This window comes from Phodopus roborovskii, unplaced genomic scaffold (assembly GCF_943737965.1).
Source record: "Phodopus roborovskii unplaced genomic scaffold, PHOROB, whole genome shotgun sequence".
Lineage (NCBI taxonomy): Eukaryota > Metazoa > Chordata > Mammalia > Rodentia > Cricetidae > Phodopus > Phodopus roborovskii.
Window position 1 is genome coordinate 20,178,092 of NW_026126482.1, and position 18,799 is coordinate 20,196,890.

Genomic DNA, 18,799 nt, shown 5'->3' on the forward strand with positions numbered 1-18,799 from the left:
GAGTGAGTGAGTGTGTGTGTGTGTGTGTGTGTGTGTGTGTGTGTGTGTGTGTGTGTGTGTGTATGTGTGTGTGTGTGTAGCAGCACACAAGGACAGAGAGGATGGTAGCACATGTCCAAGAGCCTGAAAACCTTCACCGAGGACCAACATAGCCGGTAACTGGAAGCCACAGAAGGTCCTTGAGCACCCAAGGAGAATGCCCTAAGTCAAGTGTTGCAAAGGTCAGCCTGGCAGTAGACTGGAAAGGGATAAGGGTTTATGAGCATTGTGAGAAGCTGGGGAGCCCTACCTTAGTTTGTCTTATTTTTTTTCTATAGCATACCTACATATTGCTCTTTGTGCTGGTGGAAGCCATCCTCAGACCACACAACTATCCATCGAAGAAGCTAGGGCTCGCCTTGTTGGGTGCTTGCAATCTTGCCTACATTACCAGGTAAGAATTGTACAGAAAGGGTTGACTGAAACTTGCCATTGGGAACCCAAATGACCATTCCATAAAAGTATACCATTAAATTAGTACCTTTGTTGGTTTACTTGGTGGTCTAACCTACCTTTAAATTTCCAGAAGCAAAGAGTTCTTACTGTTTGATTTTAATTCTCATGAAAAGCTCATATTCAGATATTCAGAGGATGAACACACACACACACACACACACACACACACACACACACAAAATCAGGAAAAGTAATTATTGCCAAGCAGACAATCATGTTTTTCTAAGAACACATTGATTTCAGTTTTATTTGCAGTTAGAATATTTGAATACATGAAGGTATATGAAGGGTCCAAGGCATCCATATGTACTCCATCTAAAAAGGTATTTATCAGGTGGAGCCAGACGCTACTGCCCAGTATCATCTTAGGCCTCAGGCATGAGCACCTAGAGGGCAGTTGCCAGAGACCTGAAGAACATGGGAAATGAATCAAGGAACTGGCCTTGTTTGATCATTTAATCACCTGATGAGCCTTACTCTTTGTAATGATGCCCAGTGGTCTGTTGTCAGTACATGCATATGTCCTTCTGTCTGCTACTTGAGGATACCCAGGTTCCTTCCACAGCTTCTTTTCTTTCTTTGCTTATTCTGAGGCAAGGTCTTATGTAGCTCATGGTGGCCTCTGTATGACTGAGAATGACCCCATGATCTTTACTTTTGGTCTTCTTGTCTCTACTCCCCCATGTGATGGAATTACAGAAGTATATCACTCACTGTCTTCCTTTGGGTTTCTATTGCTGTGAAGAGACACCATGACCACACAACCCCTATCAGTTAACCTTTAATTGGGGCTGGCGTCCAGGTTCAGAAATTTAGTCCATGGCAGGAATCATGGCAGCACACAGGTACACATGGTACTGGAGAAGGAGCTGAGAGTTCTACATCTGGTTAGTCAGGCATCAGGAAGAGAGGGACACTGGGGCCTGGCTTGAGCATCTAAAACCCCAAACCCCACCCCTAGTGACTTCCTTCAACAAGGCCATACCTACTCCAACAAGAACACATCTCCTAATAGTGCTACTCCTTAGGAGCCTATGGTGGCCATCCTCATTCAAAGTACCACAATTACCTTGCCATCAGGATCATCTCACAGTCTCTACATGGGAAGCCATTTAGTACAGTACTGTTAGTAATGAGAGCAAAGCACAGGATGGCATTTCAAAGGACATGAGGAGGCATGGTACTTGGAATGTGATTAACCCCCATAAGCTCACAGGGAGTGGTATTGCTGGGAGGTGCTTTGCTGGAGTAGGTGTGGCCTCATTGGAAGAAATGTGTCACTATGGAGGTGAGCTTTGAGATCTCATATATGCTCAAGCCATGCCCAGTACCTATGAAAGATGTAGAACTCTCGGCTCTTTCTCCAGCACCATGTCTGCCTGCATGCCACCATATTTTGCCACAATGATAATAACCTAAATCTCTGAAACTGTAATCCACCCAATTAAATGTTTTCCTTCATAAGAGTTGGCCTCTTCACGGTGATAGAAACCCTAAGACAGGAGATGACATGCCAGGCCCCTGAGCAGCACAGAAGTCACCAGTTTGTTATCCAGAACTGCACAACCTTTCTTTCCTTCCCATAATCTTCTTATATCTCCCACCCTTCCTCACCACCACCCACCCTGAGAGCTAAGAGCTTTCTTGCTTTTCTCTTGAAGAAAGTTCTTGCATAATATTATTTCTCTGAGAATTACGTGCTCTGTGCTGTTCTCTGTGCTTTGAGGTCTTTGAAGTTTAACGAAGGGACACTCTAAGAAAACAAAGCTCCACCTGGGGACCACTTGTAGTTGACACCAGGATCATTGTGCTAAGAAGGATGCTGAAGCCATATTGTATGATTTAGACACTGAGGACACGGGGTGGTCCAAGAAGCCTGTAGCTCTTAGAGACTGTCTGCAAATGAGAAGGGACACAGGACAAGGAAGACATAGTGATAAAACTGGGTGGTGGGGAGACCAGGGTGAGGTGGCTGATGGTCAGGGCTGGCTTCTAAAGGGAAGAATCATTTCAGCTGAGATCTAGAGGAAGAATAGGAACTCAGAAGACGCATGAGAAAACAGTAGTCAGGCCGAAGGAACACCGCTATGAAATGCCAAAGGAGGCAGGCACACAGCTGACTGGTAGACAGAGAAAAGTTAAGCCATGAATACATCTCAGGGACCTTGAATTTGCAAACAGAGTGCCTTTCTGGTTTCAAAACAGCATCACAGACTCTTCTGGTAAGTTCTGTGAGTACAAAGGTAGGTAAGGTGGCCATGGCTGAACTGTGGAAAGGGGACTAAGGAAGACGAGAGGTAGAAACTCAGGAGCGTCAATGTCAGTCAAATGCTCACAAACCATAACCAATTCGAGCATGAAGGGAGGATGGTAACTTAGTTATCAGCGGCCTCTGAACACTAGGATTCCAGTGGCTTGGTGGCTTGGATGGCACGCGCTCAAGGTCATGAGGTCATAAGGCAGAGGGATCTGGTGGAGGGAAGGAACAAGTACAAGCATAAAACCTTCAGGAAGATTTGAAAGTGTTTGGAGTAAGGTGAGCTTTATGCCCATCTACTCAACCAGCCTCCTCACGGTGGTTTTATACACACCTGGAGCTGAGCAGGCTCTTGGCCATATGTACACTGTGGAGAAAGAATTAGGTTTGCGAACAAGAGACCCGGTTTAAGGTGGCTTTAGACCCAGCTTTGTACCACAATAAATGGAATACAGGTATACCTGAGGGCATTTTGTTGTTGTTGTTGTTGTTGTTGTCGTTGTCCCAGCAGAAACACTTCCATAGTTCAGTTCAGTCCCCATTCAGAGGACATGAGACTCTTTGATGCCTGCTAGTCCTGCCCCATTAAACAAAATGTACCTTCAGACCCTCATGAGCACACATGGCCGTCTTAAGTCATGGTGGTAGACACCCATGGAGAAGTGCTATTGGTCAGCTCATTGGGTGTGACAATTGAGATGATCAAATGGGGAGACAGCTTTGCAAGACTGCATCCTGAACATGGGTGGGCCACAGGGACCATGACAAACAAACCTGAGTCTGCAAGGAGCTGCCAACTGCACCAGAGACATCATTCTGATAAAAACCACAGTACAATGGCCTAAAAATAGCCCTGTAGATCCCCTGGGGACTGCCTCCCCTGCGCTGTTCACTTTCTGTTGCTTTTCAGGTTGCAAAATTGGAGCTTTGGCCCTGCTGAGGAGTAATGACTAAAAATGTTTCATTTCCTTTGGAAAGCTTTAGTCACCTATAAACCGGCTGTCTTGCTTAAGCCTCCCTGCTCTCTCAGCCCCAACACACCCCGCCTCACTCTTTCTGAGGCAGTGGCGATGGGTGGAGAAAAGAATGTTCCTGCTGCTGTCCTTATTCCCTTTCTAAAAGGGGGTTTGAACACATATTCCCCTAATACAGAGCTGGTCGTGCTAGGAAAGGCGAGGTCACATAAGGCCAGGCTCCAGCCTGCAGGGGCCTGATAGTTAATAAGTGGAAATGAGCCATGCATGCAAACTAGAGCAGCCTGCGCTGGAAAGTGGTAAAATGTAATGAAAGCACAAGGAATAGCAAGAACACAGGGAAGGAAGGGAGGCCGTGGTGGGAAGGCATCATGGAAGGCATGCAGGGTTAGGACTGCAGCAAGCTGTTCACACTGCAAGACAGTCAGCAGGGGGTGAATGATAAATGCTTGTGAGCCAGCTGAATCTCTCCTTTCTGTACAGTCCAGGGTCCCGAACTAGTGAATAGTACCACTGACTTTTAGGGCAGGCCTCCCCACCTCAGGCAACCTAGTCAGGATAATCCCTCATAGCTGTGCCCCAAAGGTTACCAAATCAGAATAATCCATCACGTTTCCTGGGGCTTGTCTCCTGGATGACTCCAGGTCCTGTAAGATTAGCAGTCAACATTACCACACTCCTCAAGAATAACAAGATTTAAGCCCATTCCTCACTTATGCTCACAACTATGAACTGTATTCCAAGAATATATTACAAGTTGCTAAGAGCCGAACCAAGCTGAATTCAGATCAGTTGCCCATACCCTCACTTACATTCTCTCCTTTTCCAATTATTGCATCATGGTGAAATCTTTTCTTTTCTTCTTTCTTTTTTCTTTATTTGTTTATTATTTTACATGTTGATCCCAGTTGTGGTGAAATCTTTTCAAGAGCCACTGTTTGCTATTTCTGAAATGCAACCTTCATCTAGAACCATCACAGTCAAACATGATTTTATAGTGCTTACCTAAATTGTTCTAGTATTAAGAAAAACTCAGGAGTCAGAAATTGAGTTTGAAAACCTAGTAAGTCCAGGAAATAGTGGAAGGAACATAGGCTGACTGTACTATCCATGTTTCCCTACATATCCAAAAAGCCCCTCAGCCCACCCTCTCTTCCTGTCCCTCTCTATATAACTTCCTCAGTCCTCCAGCATCTCTATGGCTAATCCCAATCAGCCAGTTGTTGACTCCATCCTTAATTCAAGGTGTCTTTATTGGCACAGAGGATTGACAGTGTGAAAAATTTTCCCACAACATGATTTTTAAACTCTAATCTTTGCTGGGTGGTAATGGTACATGTGTTAGTCCCACACTCGGGAGGCTGAGGCAGGGGGATCTCTGTGAGTTCGAGACCAGCCTAGTCTACAAGAGCTAGTTCCAGGCCACCCTCCAAAGCCACAGAGAAACCCTGTCACAAAAACAAAAACAACAACAACAAAAACCAACCAAGCAACCAACCAACCAAACAAACAAAAGAACCCAAAACAAACTAAAATCTTAGCAAGGGTTAGAATACAAGACCCATTTTCCACAGTGATACTCAACCAGTCATCCTACTGTTGTACAAAAATAACTTTCATGATATCACACAACTCCTATTACCAGCATTTAGGGGTGGGCCTCTAGGGTACAAATTAAAAACTATCTACAATGCTTATAACAGAAACTAGAAATAACAACAGCATACAGAATGCATCAGATTCTTTTGAAATGAAGAACTTACCAGAAATACATTGTTGAAGGAGTAGAACAGTTTTATGAATCGATTGGAATGTAATGGGTGACTGTAAAGGACACATTAAGGATAATTTTAAGAATTTTCAGATAGTGATCAGGAAAGACCATGATTTCAGTAATAGAGATGAGGATGAATTGTGAAAGAGTTTGGAATATAGTTTTTTTTTTTTAAAGCCAGTTGAAAATCTCATATTTGGGACAGTTTGTGATGTTGTGCTAGCATGCCTTTAAGCCCAGCACTCAGGAGGCAGAGGGAGGCCATCTCTTGAATTCAAGACCAGCCTAGTCTACAAAGTGAGTTCCATGATGGACAGGTCTATACAGAGAGACCCTGTCTCCAACCCCTCTCCCCCACCAAAAAAAAAAAAACCTAATGCTGGTTCTATTTGTTTAGGTTACATGCTGGGCAGTAGGAAATTAATGCCCCACCCCACCCCACAGTAGCTTCTCTTCTCTACAGCCAAGACTCACCCACCAAGAGGAAACTCATCAAATGCTTTCTAAAGGGAGATGGGTGCAGGGGAATACCCATAGTTGACCCCTTGGGTGAGATGAGATTTCTGGAGTCACAGGGAAAAATAAGGAGAAGAATCCAGGAGCAAGTTATGGGGGAAATGCTCTTGTCTTTGGGATCAGATGGGGCAGGAGGGCAGCTGAGGTAATGACAGTTGAGATCAGGCAGACAAGAGTCCCCATGGACTTTAACAAGGAGGAACCCTCACACCCAAAGGTGTATCAGGATGGTGTGGGTGAGTTTCAAAGTTCAGCCCATGCAGGAGATAGAGGTGAGATGCAGACAAGGTGTACTGTCATCAACATACCTCCCCTCTCTCCCCTCCTACTCCGTTCTCTTCTCTCAGTCAAGCAAGCCACACAGAAATAAATGATGCCAACTGCTGCAGTGACTCTCCTTACTCACCCCCTGCTGAGTGCCCTTTAACAACTTCTGAAAGCTTACCCCCTGTCTCCACCCAGCTTTCTTCTACTTTTCCTACTGTCACCTAACAGCTATCACTTCTCTGGCATGTTCTCTGTGAAAATGCACACTTGGTTTACTATCCCTGGGATCTTTTCTTCTTAAGCCTTATGCTGTCAGGAAACAAAAGTGAACAGAAACTTTCCAAGTCCCTAGGGGAATGTCCTTGTTTGTGGACTACGTTACATAAAAGGGCATGGGAGTTAGGAAGCCCTAATTTCATGTATTTAAAGTAAACCATGTGAACGGGTTAATACAATCAGAGTATGCTCAGGGATCCATTCCTATCTGCTTGGGACATTTGTTTACTGCCCCTAGTTCCTACTCTGGTCTGTTCTAAGAAACAATTATGCAGGCGAGAAACACCGTGAGAAGCTTTCTGCAATGATTTCTGCCATGCACGCCTTCATTCTAGCAGTTATTATACAGAATGATATTATTTCATTATAATCATTACATTATCAATGTATCCAGGGAGCATCTGGATGATTTGGGAGAATAAAGATCCCAGCAGGACTCCAAAACTGATGCTATCTTAGGATTTCTGTTGCTTTAATAAACACCATGGTCAAAGCTAGGGTGAGGAAAGGGTTTGCTTCAGCCTACAACTCCCAGGTCACACTCAGTCACTGAGGGAAGTCATTGCAGGAAGTCAAGCAGGGCAGGAACCTGGTGGTGGGAAGTGAAGCAGAAGCTGTGGGGGATGCTGCTGAATTGCTCGCCATGGTTTTCTCTGCCTGTTTCTTATAGAACCTAGGACCACCTACATCACTCACAACAAGCTAGGCTTGACCACATCAATCAAGCAAGAAATGTACCACAGGCTTGCCTATAGATCAATTTAGTGGGGGATTGTCTGTATTGAGGTTCCCTCTTCAAAATGATTCTAGCCTGTGTCAAGTTTAAATGAAACTAGCTAGCAGAGTGCCCTAAATTGATTTTAACTGTAACAAAGGGAACATAGCATAAAATTATCCATTTTACCCATTTGAAGTGTGTTCTTCCGTTAAGTACACTCACATTATATAGCTAATACCAGCATCCCCTATTCAGAATTCTGAACCCACTAAACAACACCTCCCCATCCTTTTTTTTGCCCACCCCTCACACTTACCGTCAACCTTTTTTGTCTCTATGCATCTATGCCTCCTCCTACAAATGGAATCACATGTGTTCTTTCTCACCATAGCTCCTTCAAGGTTCACACCTATGTTGTAACCTACATTCAAATGTTTTTCTTTTTAATGTCATGTTTTACTCCTCCCGGCTGTTACTCCTCCATTCACCCATCAATGGCCTCCCGGGCTGTTTCCGCCTTTGGGCTGTAGACTGTAGTATACAGATATCTTTGGGTCTCTGATTTCAAGTATACTACTGAGTGGTAATGAGTAGATAAGGCAGATGAAAAGCTGTCTTAACACTCTGAAGAACCTCCTTACAGTTTCCCTAGCTGATGGAATAGAAAGAGTCCAATTTCTCCATATCCTCACATAAACCACATATGTTCTTGTGGTTTAATTTGTTGGGGGTTTGTTTTATTAGTAGCCATTCTGTGTAAAGATGTGAAGGCTCGTGGCTTTGAACTGCTTTCTCCAGATGTTAGTGGACATCAGACAACTTCCTTATTTACATTCTTTGTGGAATGTCTATCCAAATCACCTGTCTGTTTCTAATTGGATTGTTTTTGGAATTAGGAAAATTATTTATATATCCTACATGTTAGACTATTAATATATATATGATTTGCTCATATCTTTCTGTATTGCATAGACAGCCCTTCTAGACTAATGACTGTTTTTGACTAAATCTCAATCATTCGATTTTTACCAATAAAGAGTCAGGAGTCAGATGCTGGGGTGAAAACCTGCTAGCTCAGAGAGGCAGAGAAAGCAGCCAGCTGAACCTTCCTCCTCCCCTGACCTCACAGAAAGAGCTTTCTCCTCCACCAGCTCAAACAAAATTCTCATACTGAATGTCCATTCCTTCTATTTCCTGTGTGTCTCTCTGCCCATCCTCCTGACTCCCTCTTACTCTCTAAGGTTTCTTCCTTCCTGATTGCTTGTTCCTCCTCTTGACCTGTGGTTGACTTTATTTCATCCTGCTCACAATATTCAAGCAGAGAGCTCTTGAATTAAAGGTGTGTGTGAGGGCTGAGGCACACCACAACTAGGAACAGGTTTTTCCAGTAAAAAACACAATGTCAGGGTTCACAGTGTGATCAAATATCCTGCAGCAGTTGACAGTATCCTTTGATTCACAAAGATGACCCTATAAATTCCACACTCCAGATCTGCTCTGCCCTACCCTAGTCCTGGCCCCAAATATTAGCCCTTGTCCACAAAGCACATACTAAACTTAAAGTATTTGAAACGACAGAGATTACATTCAGGTTCTTGAAAGCTTAATTAAGCAATTAAGCACAAAGCTTCATTTTTCTGAAATCCTCTGGTAGACAGCCATGTTGGAATTCCATTTCCAAGGCCTGGCCTATCTTCACTCTTACAAGAGAACAGCCATTGTACTGTCCGTGGCTGCTTAGAAACTCCTGTCAAACTCCCACAAGGCAGGTACTATCTTATGTATTACAGATGATATACATGGGTCGTAAACACATGTTTCATTCAGGTCATACTTGCAGCATCCTGATGAGGTGTGTGCTATCTGGATCTCCGGTCTACACCAGCTTAGTTAATAAATTGCTGGAGATAATGTAGCTAATAGGTGGCAGACTGAATATTTAAGTCACAGAATCCTCTTCCAGATTCTATACACCTAATAATTGTAAGCTGCAGCTGAGGCAACATCATCCCTTAACACATATTTTGTGTTTTAAGTTATTTTAGACTTTGGCATCTTCAGTACAGTTGGCTTCCAGAATTTTTAGTCTTCACTGAGACATCATGGCTTCTCTCCCAGAATTTCTTTTCTTCCCTTTGGCTCATAGAAACAACTTATATTCTATCCCCATATGAGTAAAATCTGAGCCTCCCTACCAACTCATCCATCCCTACCTAGTGCTAGATCCCTAAGGAGCCCTGTGAGCTAAAGTCAGGGATAACATAATCTCCAGGCATCCTGCTTTGAAGCAATGATATACCATCTCTACCCCGCCCGGGTCAACAAGACTTGGAGAGCTAAGAGAAGCTGCACTGTCCTCTTAGGTACCAAAATCAACAGCAGCATACAACACTCTTTCAGCTGCAGGCAACAAAATTGAAACCATCTTCACAGGTCTAATTCTCAGCTATCCATCTCAAAGAAAGCAAATGAAATCATGTGCTCACATACCCTCCTTTGCTAATGATGTGTTATATGCCTCTATCCTTTCACCGAGATGAATCACAAAGTATAGATAAGGAAAAGACTGACTCATTCCATGAAAAAGATGTTTAATTAAAACAAGTAACGACAATAAGAAATGACCGACTACCTTCTGTAGATCTTCAGGAATACTTCAGGTGTTGACAAATATTCCCCAGGCTGGTTTTCACCTGCTGTCTTCTAGTGTCCCACTGAACCTGAGATGCAAATACTTGCTGGTCTCTGTGATCCTGATCATTTGGAATTCTTTTTCATGCAGGATCCTGTGGCGCTACTCTCAGACCGGAAACTGGGTGTACCCTGTGTTTGCCTCCCTCAACCCACTGGGTATTGTCATCTTCTTCTCGGTCAGTTATTTCCTGAGTGCCAGCACCTACCTGCTTGGAGAGAAGATCAATCACTGGAAATGGGGTCAGTGTTTCCCTCTCATCCACAGTTCACAGAGACATTTCTCTCTTATCTATGCTCTACTCTCCACCCAAACCAAAGGAAAACTTAGTCCAAATCAGAAGACCACACTGCTAGGAGCCTTTGCTCATAAAATTCAAGTGGGTCCTATGAAAGCTAGCAGAAGAAAAGCCTAGTGCAAGTTGGCTTTCCCTTGGAGAAATCCAAGTGTCTTCTTCCATCAAGTCTCACTTAACTCAAAGACCAAATCTTCTTTTGAAACTTTAGAACCCAAAGAACAAGGTGTTACCACCCCAACCATGAAGGGGGAAATCCTGTAAGGGTCTTAGTTCACCCCAGTGAGGGCTTGAAGGACATGAACTCTTAAAATGAGAGTTCCTTTTGTTCTAGAAAAGTGTGACTGTCACTCTAAACTGCAGAAGATAGCTTATAGCTTATTGTGAGCCAAATATGAGCGAGCATGGCCCAGTAAACATGGATTCAGGTTGCCCTGAATGACATACTCTTTCTGAAGAAGGCACATGAACTCACATAGTTCCAGAACAAAGAACAATCACAAATCAATGCATTAAACCACACATTGATGGGGACAGCAGGTAGGTGGGCCCATGGATTACACCAAAATGGGGAAAACTTTTTTTTTTAATGTGACAGTCAAAAGAGATGGTGGACCAGATGCAGAGATAGGCAACAAATAGCTATTAAAGGGAGTAAGATACCTTAGGATAATTTTGGTACAACACACCTGGAATTTTGGGGGTGATATTTTATGCTTTAATTCTACAAGGAGACATGTAGGAATTCACCTCGGTTTGTGTATAACAAAGTGAAAAGGTCCCCTGTAATCACCACCCTCAACCATTCAGCTACCAGCCCTTCTGGTCCATCCAACAGAAATGGCCTCCCCCACCCATTGAGTTTGTGGGGAGCAGAAGTTTGCGGATGCAAAGAGCAGGCATTTCCCAAGGGGCTAGAGTGAGCCACTATTGCTCCCAGGCTGAGACCACAGAGAAGAAGATGCTCAACTTGGATCTGTCACATTTGCTTCTCTTGGAAGATTTAGTTTGTGGTTTTTAAAATAATTTACTTATTTTACATTAAGACAGAAGTTTCCCCTTCTTCCTCTCCTCCCATTCCCTCTTTCACCTCATTTTTGCCCCAACTCAATCCACTCCTCCATTTCTGTCAGAAAGGGACTAAAGGGAATGTTTTCTACGAAAGTAAACATTTAAAATGAGATGCTACAAACAAGCAAACAAATGCAAAAGTAAAAACAAACTCCTAAAACCAGTATTTCAAACCCCGAATTCCAGTTTGCAAGGAAATCACTGGGGGGAGGGGGGGCGGATTGGGATTTCAAATGTACAGGCATCTAATTCTAGGAAGTTGTTGGTACTTGAATTTCTGGGTACAGATTTCTAATGACTTTCAAAGAGCTGTAATTGTAAAAAAGAAAACAGGAGGGAGGAAATGTGGGAAGTAGGGGAGAGAAGTAATCCATTTGGAATCGGATGGTTAGAAATGCAGATTTAAAATGTCTAATTACTTAGAGATTATCAACAACAGTAGGTTTTTTAAAATCAGTTGTATTGAGTTTGAAGATGATTAATGCTTTAAATTGTTTTCTTATAAAAGTGAATGTTAAACACCTTAAAACATAAACCATCTCCCCATATTCTAGGGACTCCCACACCCTCTGGCCTCTGAGAGCATTTGTACACACAAGTTGCACATAAAGTCACGCAGACATACATGCACATACATAAAAATAACAAATACATTTTTGTTATTGTTGGCTTGTTTTGTTTTGTTTTGTTTGTTTTTGAGATAGGGTTTCTCTGGAGTTTTGGAGCCTGTCCTAGAACTAGCTCTTGTAGACCAGGCTGGTCTCGAATTCACAAAAATCAGCCTGCCTCTGCCTCCCAAGGGCTGGGATAACACATATACTTTTAATAAAATAAAATCTCACTGTATTTAGTAGCCTTTAAATCCCCATAACAGCAAGCTCCTGATAGGCCCCACTGCTGAGCATTGTGTCCAATTCTTCTTAGAGCAAGCATCAACATGCAGGCTCTCACTTGCCAAAAACAGGCACGTGATGCACAAGATGGAGATCAGTACAGACGATGATGTATGTGCCTCTCCTCTAGCTCTGCATTCATAAGAAAAACGAAAATGAAAACCAGGTGAAAAGTCTCGTATTGCCTCCGAATAGAATAAGAGTTACACCCTTTCTATCATTCACTGCAAAGAGCCGAATGATAAGGGAGAAAACGAAGTGAGGGTGGGCCATGGTTGACGCACACCCATAAGGCCCCTGCCTGAGAGGCTAAGGTGGGAAGCTCAATCATAAGCTCAAGGGCCAGCCCGAGCTACTGTCTCAAAGTGGGGGAAGTATTAGAAGAGAAACTAGATCTGTCAAAATTTCATTGGCAGTTAATGCTGACTAAAATGAAACAGAATGAGCCTGTGAGCCTACACCCTTCCTCTCTGCTAACATGAGTTTAGTCCTCCCCTGGTTAAAGAAGAAAGCCCCAGTCCTCAAAACATACTGCATGACTCGGTTCCTGTCTTGGTGTTGTGTCTCCTCTTCTAGGGTTCGTCCCTCCCCACCCCCTCCACTGGGGTATTGCTCTGGCCCTCCTGGGTGTATGCCCCCACCCTATCCCCAGACTTTGCCTGTCTCACATTTTCTCATTTATTTCAACTTGCCTGCTCTAGGATGCCTGCCTGCCTTGATCTGCCCAGGTTGCACTCAATGCCCTTTCCAAGTGTCCCATGGCTCTTTTAAACACCAGACCTATCATTTTAGCATCACTGCTCTTGTTATAGCTTCAGAGCTTTGTCTTTGCAGGAGGCCTTGAGCTTCTTGAGGGTTAAGATGCCTTAGCCATTTTTTAATCTCTTTTTCTGCTAGCTTTCCCAATGACTCAATCAGAACAGAAAGTTCAAAGGAAGCCAGGGAGCTTTTCTCTCTACTCTCCACGTAGGAAGAGAGAATTCCTACAAAGGTTTTCTGGAAATAGCAGTCAAGAGGGAAGCTGGAGTGGTCATAGATTCGGGCATTAGGTCTAGGCAGGTGGAGATGTGATGTACCCACTGAAGAGCTGTTGAAGAAAGAGGTGCATGTCAAAGCAGGAAAATACAGCAGCCGAGACCACTGAAATTAACCATCTGCATTGTGCTTCTCCAAGGCAGTCCACTGAAACCGGAAAATGGTCTTCACGTCTTCAATACAACATCTCAGATGAATGAGGTTATAGATATACAACTGTCAATATTCAGGGACCCATTTAAAAAAAAAAGTTTTCTGTTCTGACTACTGGCATCATAAAGTTATGCATGAAGGATGGGAAAAAAAAAAAAGGATAGAGAAGTCAGGGTGGCTCTAACTCTCTGGCTGCCATCTAGCAGGCTTTCCACAGTGAAACATTCCCTTCCATCAAAAAGTACTCTAGTAAACAACATTATTTCCCACTCAGAGTTTGAAATCCACTTTGTAAATGTCATTTATATAAGATAGATGGTCTATTAATAAGTTGGCAGTTTCCATGCAATACAAGAAACATGGGCAGAGATCAATTTTGAAGACACAAGGGAGCCTGGAAATTGCTCGGCTCTGAGAGAATGCAAAACCGAATCCCCAGTCTTACCTCTGTATACTAGAAACAAAAAGGAAAACACTAATTGTGAGGAATTCGAAGCATGTAATTCCCTACAGAATAAAGTGACTCTGACCTCCACACATAGAATTGTGTGGGGAAGGTGCCTTCTCCATGTTGGTGAGTGTATTAGTCAGCTTTTCATTGCTGTGATAAAACACCTAAGACAGTTAATGTTAAAAAAGCAGAAAGTTCTATTGATTTGGCTTCAGGTAAAGGTAGCATCTAGGTTTCAGATCATAGACAGTGTTTTGTTTTGTTTTTTCTTTTTTAAGATCAAGCAAGTTAATACATCTCACACTATAAAGAGAGTAATTGATAGGTAAAAAACAAGGCAACTACCAGTCCCATGAGGATTTCTCCACAATCCCAATAACCTAAAGATCCCTCACTATATTCCACCTCCCAAAAGTTCCATAACCTCCCAACAGGACCACCCTGGAGGCAAGACTTTTAATCATAGTGGATGCTTAGAGCTAACTCAACTCACACCCATGCCATTGGAGTAGGTGTGTGGACATTTCCTAGCATTCCACCTAACTATTTGAATTTGGATGGAGGAAACTCTGATGTAGAGGGAGGATACAGTCTCTTCTCGCAACAGAACTTATACCATCATTTCTGCTTCTCTCTGCATCTTTGTACTCTGTACTGGGCCAGAGGAGAGAGGTTATGATTATAGTCAGATGCAAGAGGTGAGGCTTGGAAAACGCATGGGCAGAAAGAAGGTTAGGAGCTCTGAGAGCAAGTGCAGAGTAAACATATTTGAGAAATGCATATTGATCAAGCCTTTGAATGTGAAGGAAGCAACGTGCTATTTAGTCGACAGATGATAATTAAAGGGCTAAAGTATACCCTGTAACAAAGAGAAGGAGCTGTGATTGAACTTAGAGCATAGAGAAGACTTACTGGGAGAGGTGGGGTGGTTTACACCTTTAATCCTAACAGTGGGGCATAAATAGGCAGGTTTCTGTAAATTCAAGGCCAACCAGGTCTACAGGGTGATTCTAGACCAGCCAAGGCTACATTGTGAGACCCTATCTCAGAGGGGGGCGGGGGTGGGGGGAGAAAAGAAAGAGAAAAAGAACCTGAGAAGACTCACCGGGAGTTGGAGTGACTCAGAAATGAAAAAGGATAGAAGAATTAATGAATGTAATATGATGCCTGCAGGCCTCAGTAGATACTAAAACTTAGCTCAAGTGATTGCAGCAATCTGAGCTGACCAGAGGGCTGAATGCAACGATGGTCATGAGGAATTTGGGATCAGCAGATGGTATTTTTAAGGAAATCAAGGTGACTGAAAGGACTTCAAGATACCAATCACTTCACTGGAAAGATGGCTCAGTAGTTAAGAACAATAACTGAACTTCTAAAGGACCCAGGTTCAATTCCCAGCACTCTCTTCTGGCTTCTGAGGACACTGTACACACTTGGTACACATACATGCATTCAGGTAAACACATAAAATAGTAAATAATATAAAAAAAGACTCCTAAAACAAAAGGTTACACATCCTCTAAAGACTAAAGGAGATGGAAGATTTGTAACATATACTGTTTTTCATGTATTTGTTTGGTGCTACTCTTATCAGTGCTGGAATGGAACCCAGGGATTTTCACACCCTATCTCTGAACTATATTCCTAGCTACACCGTGTATTTTTTTTGAGCAAAGAAGTGTTGGAGGTGGCAGTCTGAAGCATGCATACAGCCTAGGAATTTTTTGTGTGTTTGTTTGCTTTGGCATTGCCATACAATATACTATGTGCCATTGTGGCATTTTCGTGTATTTGTGTTGTCCATCCCCGTCCCACTTCTTTCCCACCCATCTGTCACCCTAGCTGTGTCTTCCCATGTCACATGTGTTCTCCTACCCTCTTCCATTTCTTAAAAACTGCCACTGTCCCTCTCTTGATCCCTTTTCTGATTCCGAGAGCTATACCTTCACTCAATGACCCACATATACACACAAGTGAAAATTAGAAGCTGGGGTCTACATAGGAGAACTCCTGTTTGTCTTTCTGAGTGTGAGTCACTCAACAGAATAATTTCCAGATCCTATTTCCTGGCAAATTTTCATTTTTTTTTTCAGCTGAATCAGATTCCATAGTGTATGTGTGCTACATGTTTCTTATCCATTTTCTGTGGGTGACCGTCTAAGTGCCCCTGCTTTCTAGCTTGTGTTTAGAACAGCAATCAACATGGATGAACAAATATGTCTGTGGTAGAATACAGTCTTTTTGTGTATGCCCAGAAGTGGTAGAGCTGTGACATATGGTAATTATTGATGGGAGATGTCATTCTGTAAGTATGTTTCTCTTATTGGTTAATGAATAAAGCACTTTTGGCAAATAGGAAGGCAAAATAGGCAGGACTAGGAGACAAGGAGGATTCTGGGAGATGTAGGAGGAGAGTCAAGATGTAGAGACTTGAGAGGAAGAGAACTGGACCCTCTCTCCGGTAGATAAGACCACATGGAAATACTTAGATTAATAGAAATGGATTAATATTTAAGACAGAGCTAGCCAATAAGAAACACTAGTAACAGGCCAACAGCTTTATATCTAATACAGTGTCTCTGTGTGTTATTTGTGGGTGATACGGCTCTGGGACCAGGCTGGCAGGAAAACTGCCCGTAACAAGTTATATTTTTAGAATTGTTTTGTTGTTGAGAAACCTCCGAACTGACTTCATCTTGGTGACACTAGTTCATACTTCCATTAGAAATGAGCAAGGGCCCCTCTTTCTACACTTCATCAAACAGAATTTTCTGCCATTTGTTTCCTTGGTGATAGCCATGTCAACTGGGGTGAAATGGAATTTTATTTTGCCTTTCCTTGATCCTTGATGGCTAAGGATGTTGAGCATTTAAATACATATATTTATATTGTTTCTTCTTTTGAACTGGGTTAGGATTAGTACTTGTGGAGTGATAACTTTGTTTTGGCGGGAGTTTAATTTTCTGAGTTCTTTATGTATTCTAGATGCTACCTCACAACTGAAGCATGACAGGCCATGTTTCTCTCCTGTTCTGTAGGCTGTCTGTTCACTCTCTTGCTCTCTGCTGCTGTGCAGCTTTCAGCCTGGGATCTGGAGTGTGAAACCACTGCCAGAGCGAAAATGCTGCAGCAGTACTAGACCAGAGAGACCACAGCTCTGATTCCCACAAAGAGGAAGAGACTGAGCTGAGAAAAAACAATTCAAAGTGGAACTAATAGTATTTGGAGATAGACAGGATATATAACAAGCTATGGAGAGATTATCAATTTCAATGCCTGTGCCAACATTAGTGATCATGAAATTTAAGATAACAACTTGACTGAATGGAACATTCTAGAAATATCGCACATGGTTTCCACAGAAGAATGCCCATATACTGTGCTTATGCCAAACAAATCCTGTGTCAGTCATGATATAAATTGGGTTAGGAGAAGCCATGGAGTACCCCAATTCGGTGGACTTCCACTCTTCTAGTTTGTCTCAACTTCATGCAGTCTCTTTGTCTCTGTCTTCAAAGCCTTTGCATGTTCCTATGGACATGCACAGTACACAGTGCTCACACAAAACATTGTCTCTGCATGTTCCTATGGACATGTGCAGTACACAACACTCACACAAAACACCAACAATTGGAAGCTATATGATAGATAATGCTGTGCAGACCAATAGCATCACTGAGTATCTGGCTAACCTCACGTTGAACCCCAGATTGCTTCTTGTCCTTGTGGCAATAGTGACTGTTTATCAGAGTTCTCTCCTTTTTTTATTTTTTTTATTTTATTTATTTTATATAACAAAGTCCAATTAAATGAAAACAAACATTTATACACAATATTTGGGAATTTGGACGTCGTTCTTTCCAAACTACTTCCTGCTGGTAAGGGGCGCTGTCTTGGGGGATTCGAAAAAGATTCAGATATCCTGGCTGTAGTCTGTAGGGCTGTTTTGTCCAGCTGTCTTGAATGTGGGATCAGCTTGTACTCTGTTTCAGGCGGTCTGGTGTGATCAAACCACATTAGTCTGGAAGGAATCCACATCTTTTCATTTTCTGTGGAAACAAAAATAGAAATCCTTTCCCCAGTAACTTGTCCTTCAACTTAAATTTTGGAGTCAAAGCATTTTTTTTAATTTGATTTATTATTTTACATGTCGATCCCAGTTCCCTCTCCCTCCCTCCCTGCCTCCCTCCCTCCTTCCTTTCCTCCCTCCTTCTCTCCCTCCTTCCCTCCCTTTTACCCTCTCTGCCCTCTCACATGTACTCTAACCACCCTCCCTTCCCATCCCCCCACCCCAATCAGAGTTCTCTCCTTAAGAAAAAGTGTTTTTGACTTCCCACTGCTCCATCAGGGTGAATCTCCACCCACTCAAGAATATCCATTAGGGAGTCCTGTCTGAGGTATCTCTGTATCTCTTTATGCAGGTGTCACAGTGAAGCCATGGATGAAGAAGAAGTGACTGCACACTGTTTTCTAAGGGCTGTGGAAGAAGAACATTCTCATTATTATTATTCATTTTGGGATCAGTGGTGGAATAGCGTGGGGAGATACAAAGATCAGAGAATGACGCGTAAGTTTAATAAAGGGTATGAAGGGAGCTCTGTTTGAGATACCTTGGTTTTCTGAAAAGTTGACAGACCAATCCAATTCCTGATGTCTCGGAGTCTATTGCTTTTGTCTGACCTCCATGGAGAATTGTTTCTGGCTAAGAAGCCTGTGTAAACTTGCCGGTGGACTATTTAGAGGAGGGGTGTGAGGGAGAGGAACTTAGAGTCATCCAATCGCTTTACCTTCAAGGGGGATAGAGAGGACCCAGGTGACAAGTTGTTACATCAAACACAAAACATTGTCACAGGGGAGAAACAGGGCACACAGGTGCACTTGAATTCAAGGCTGCCCTGGGCTTCTGAGTGCAGTTTAAAAGGAAATGGCCCC

The 18,799-nt window shown here is 42.9% G+C and overlaps 1 protein-coding gene across 2 annotated transcripts in view; it reads left to right on the plus strand.

Annotated features, from left to right (window-relative positions):
- Positions 1-18,461, plus strand: part of Adtrp (androgen dependent TFPI regulating protein) — a 64,829-nt gene extending 46,368 nt beyond the window's left edge. For both annotated transcript variants that reach the window (XM_051194407.1, XM_051194405.1), the window contains 3 exons: positions 318-433; positions 10,060-10,211; positions 18,289-18,461. In XM_051194407.1, coding sequence (XP_051050364.1) covers positions 318-433; positions 10,060-10,211; positions 18,289-18,323 — 303 coding nt within the window. In that variant the 3' untranslated portion in view covers positions 18,324-18,461. The remainder of the gene's footprint in view (positions 1-317; positions 434-10,059; positions 10,212-18,288) is intronic.
- Positions 18,462-18,799: the final 338 nt, after the last annotated feature.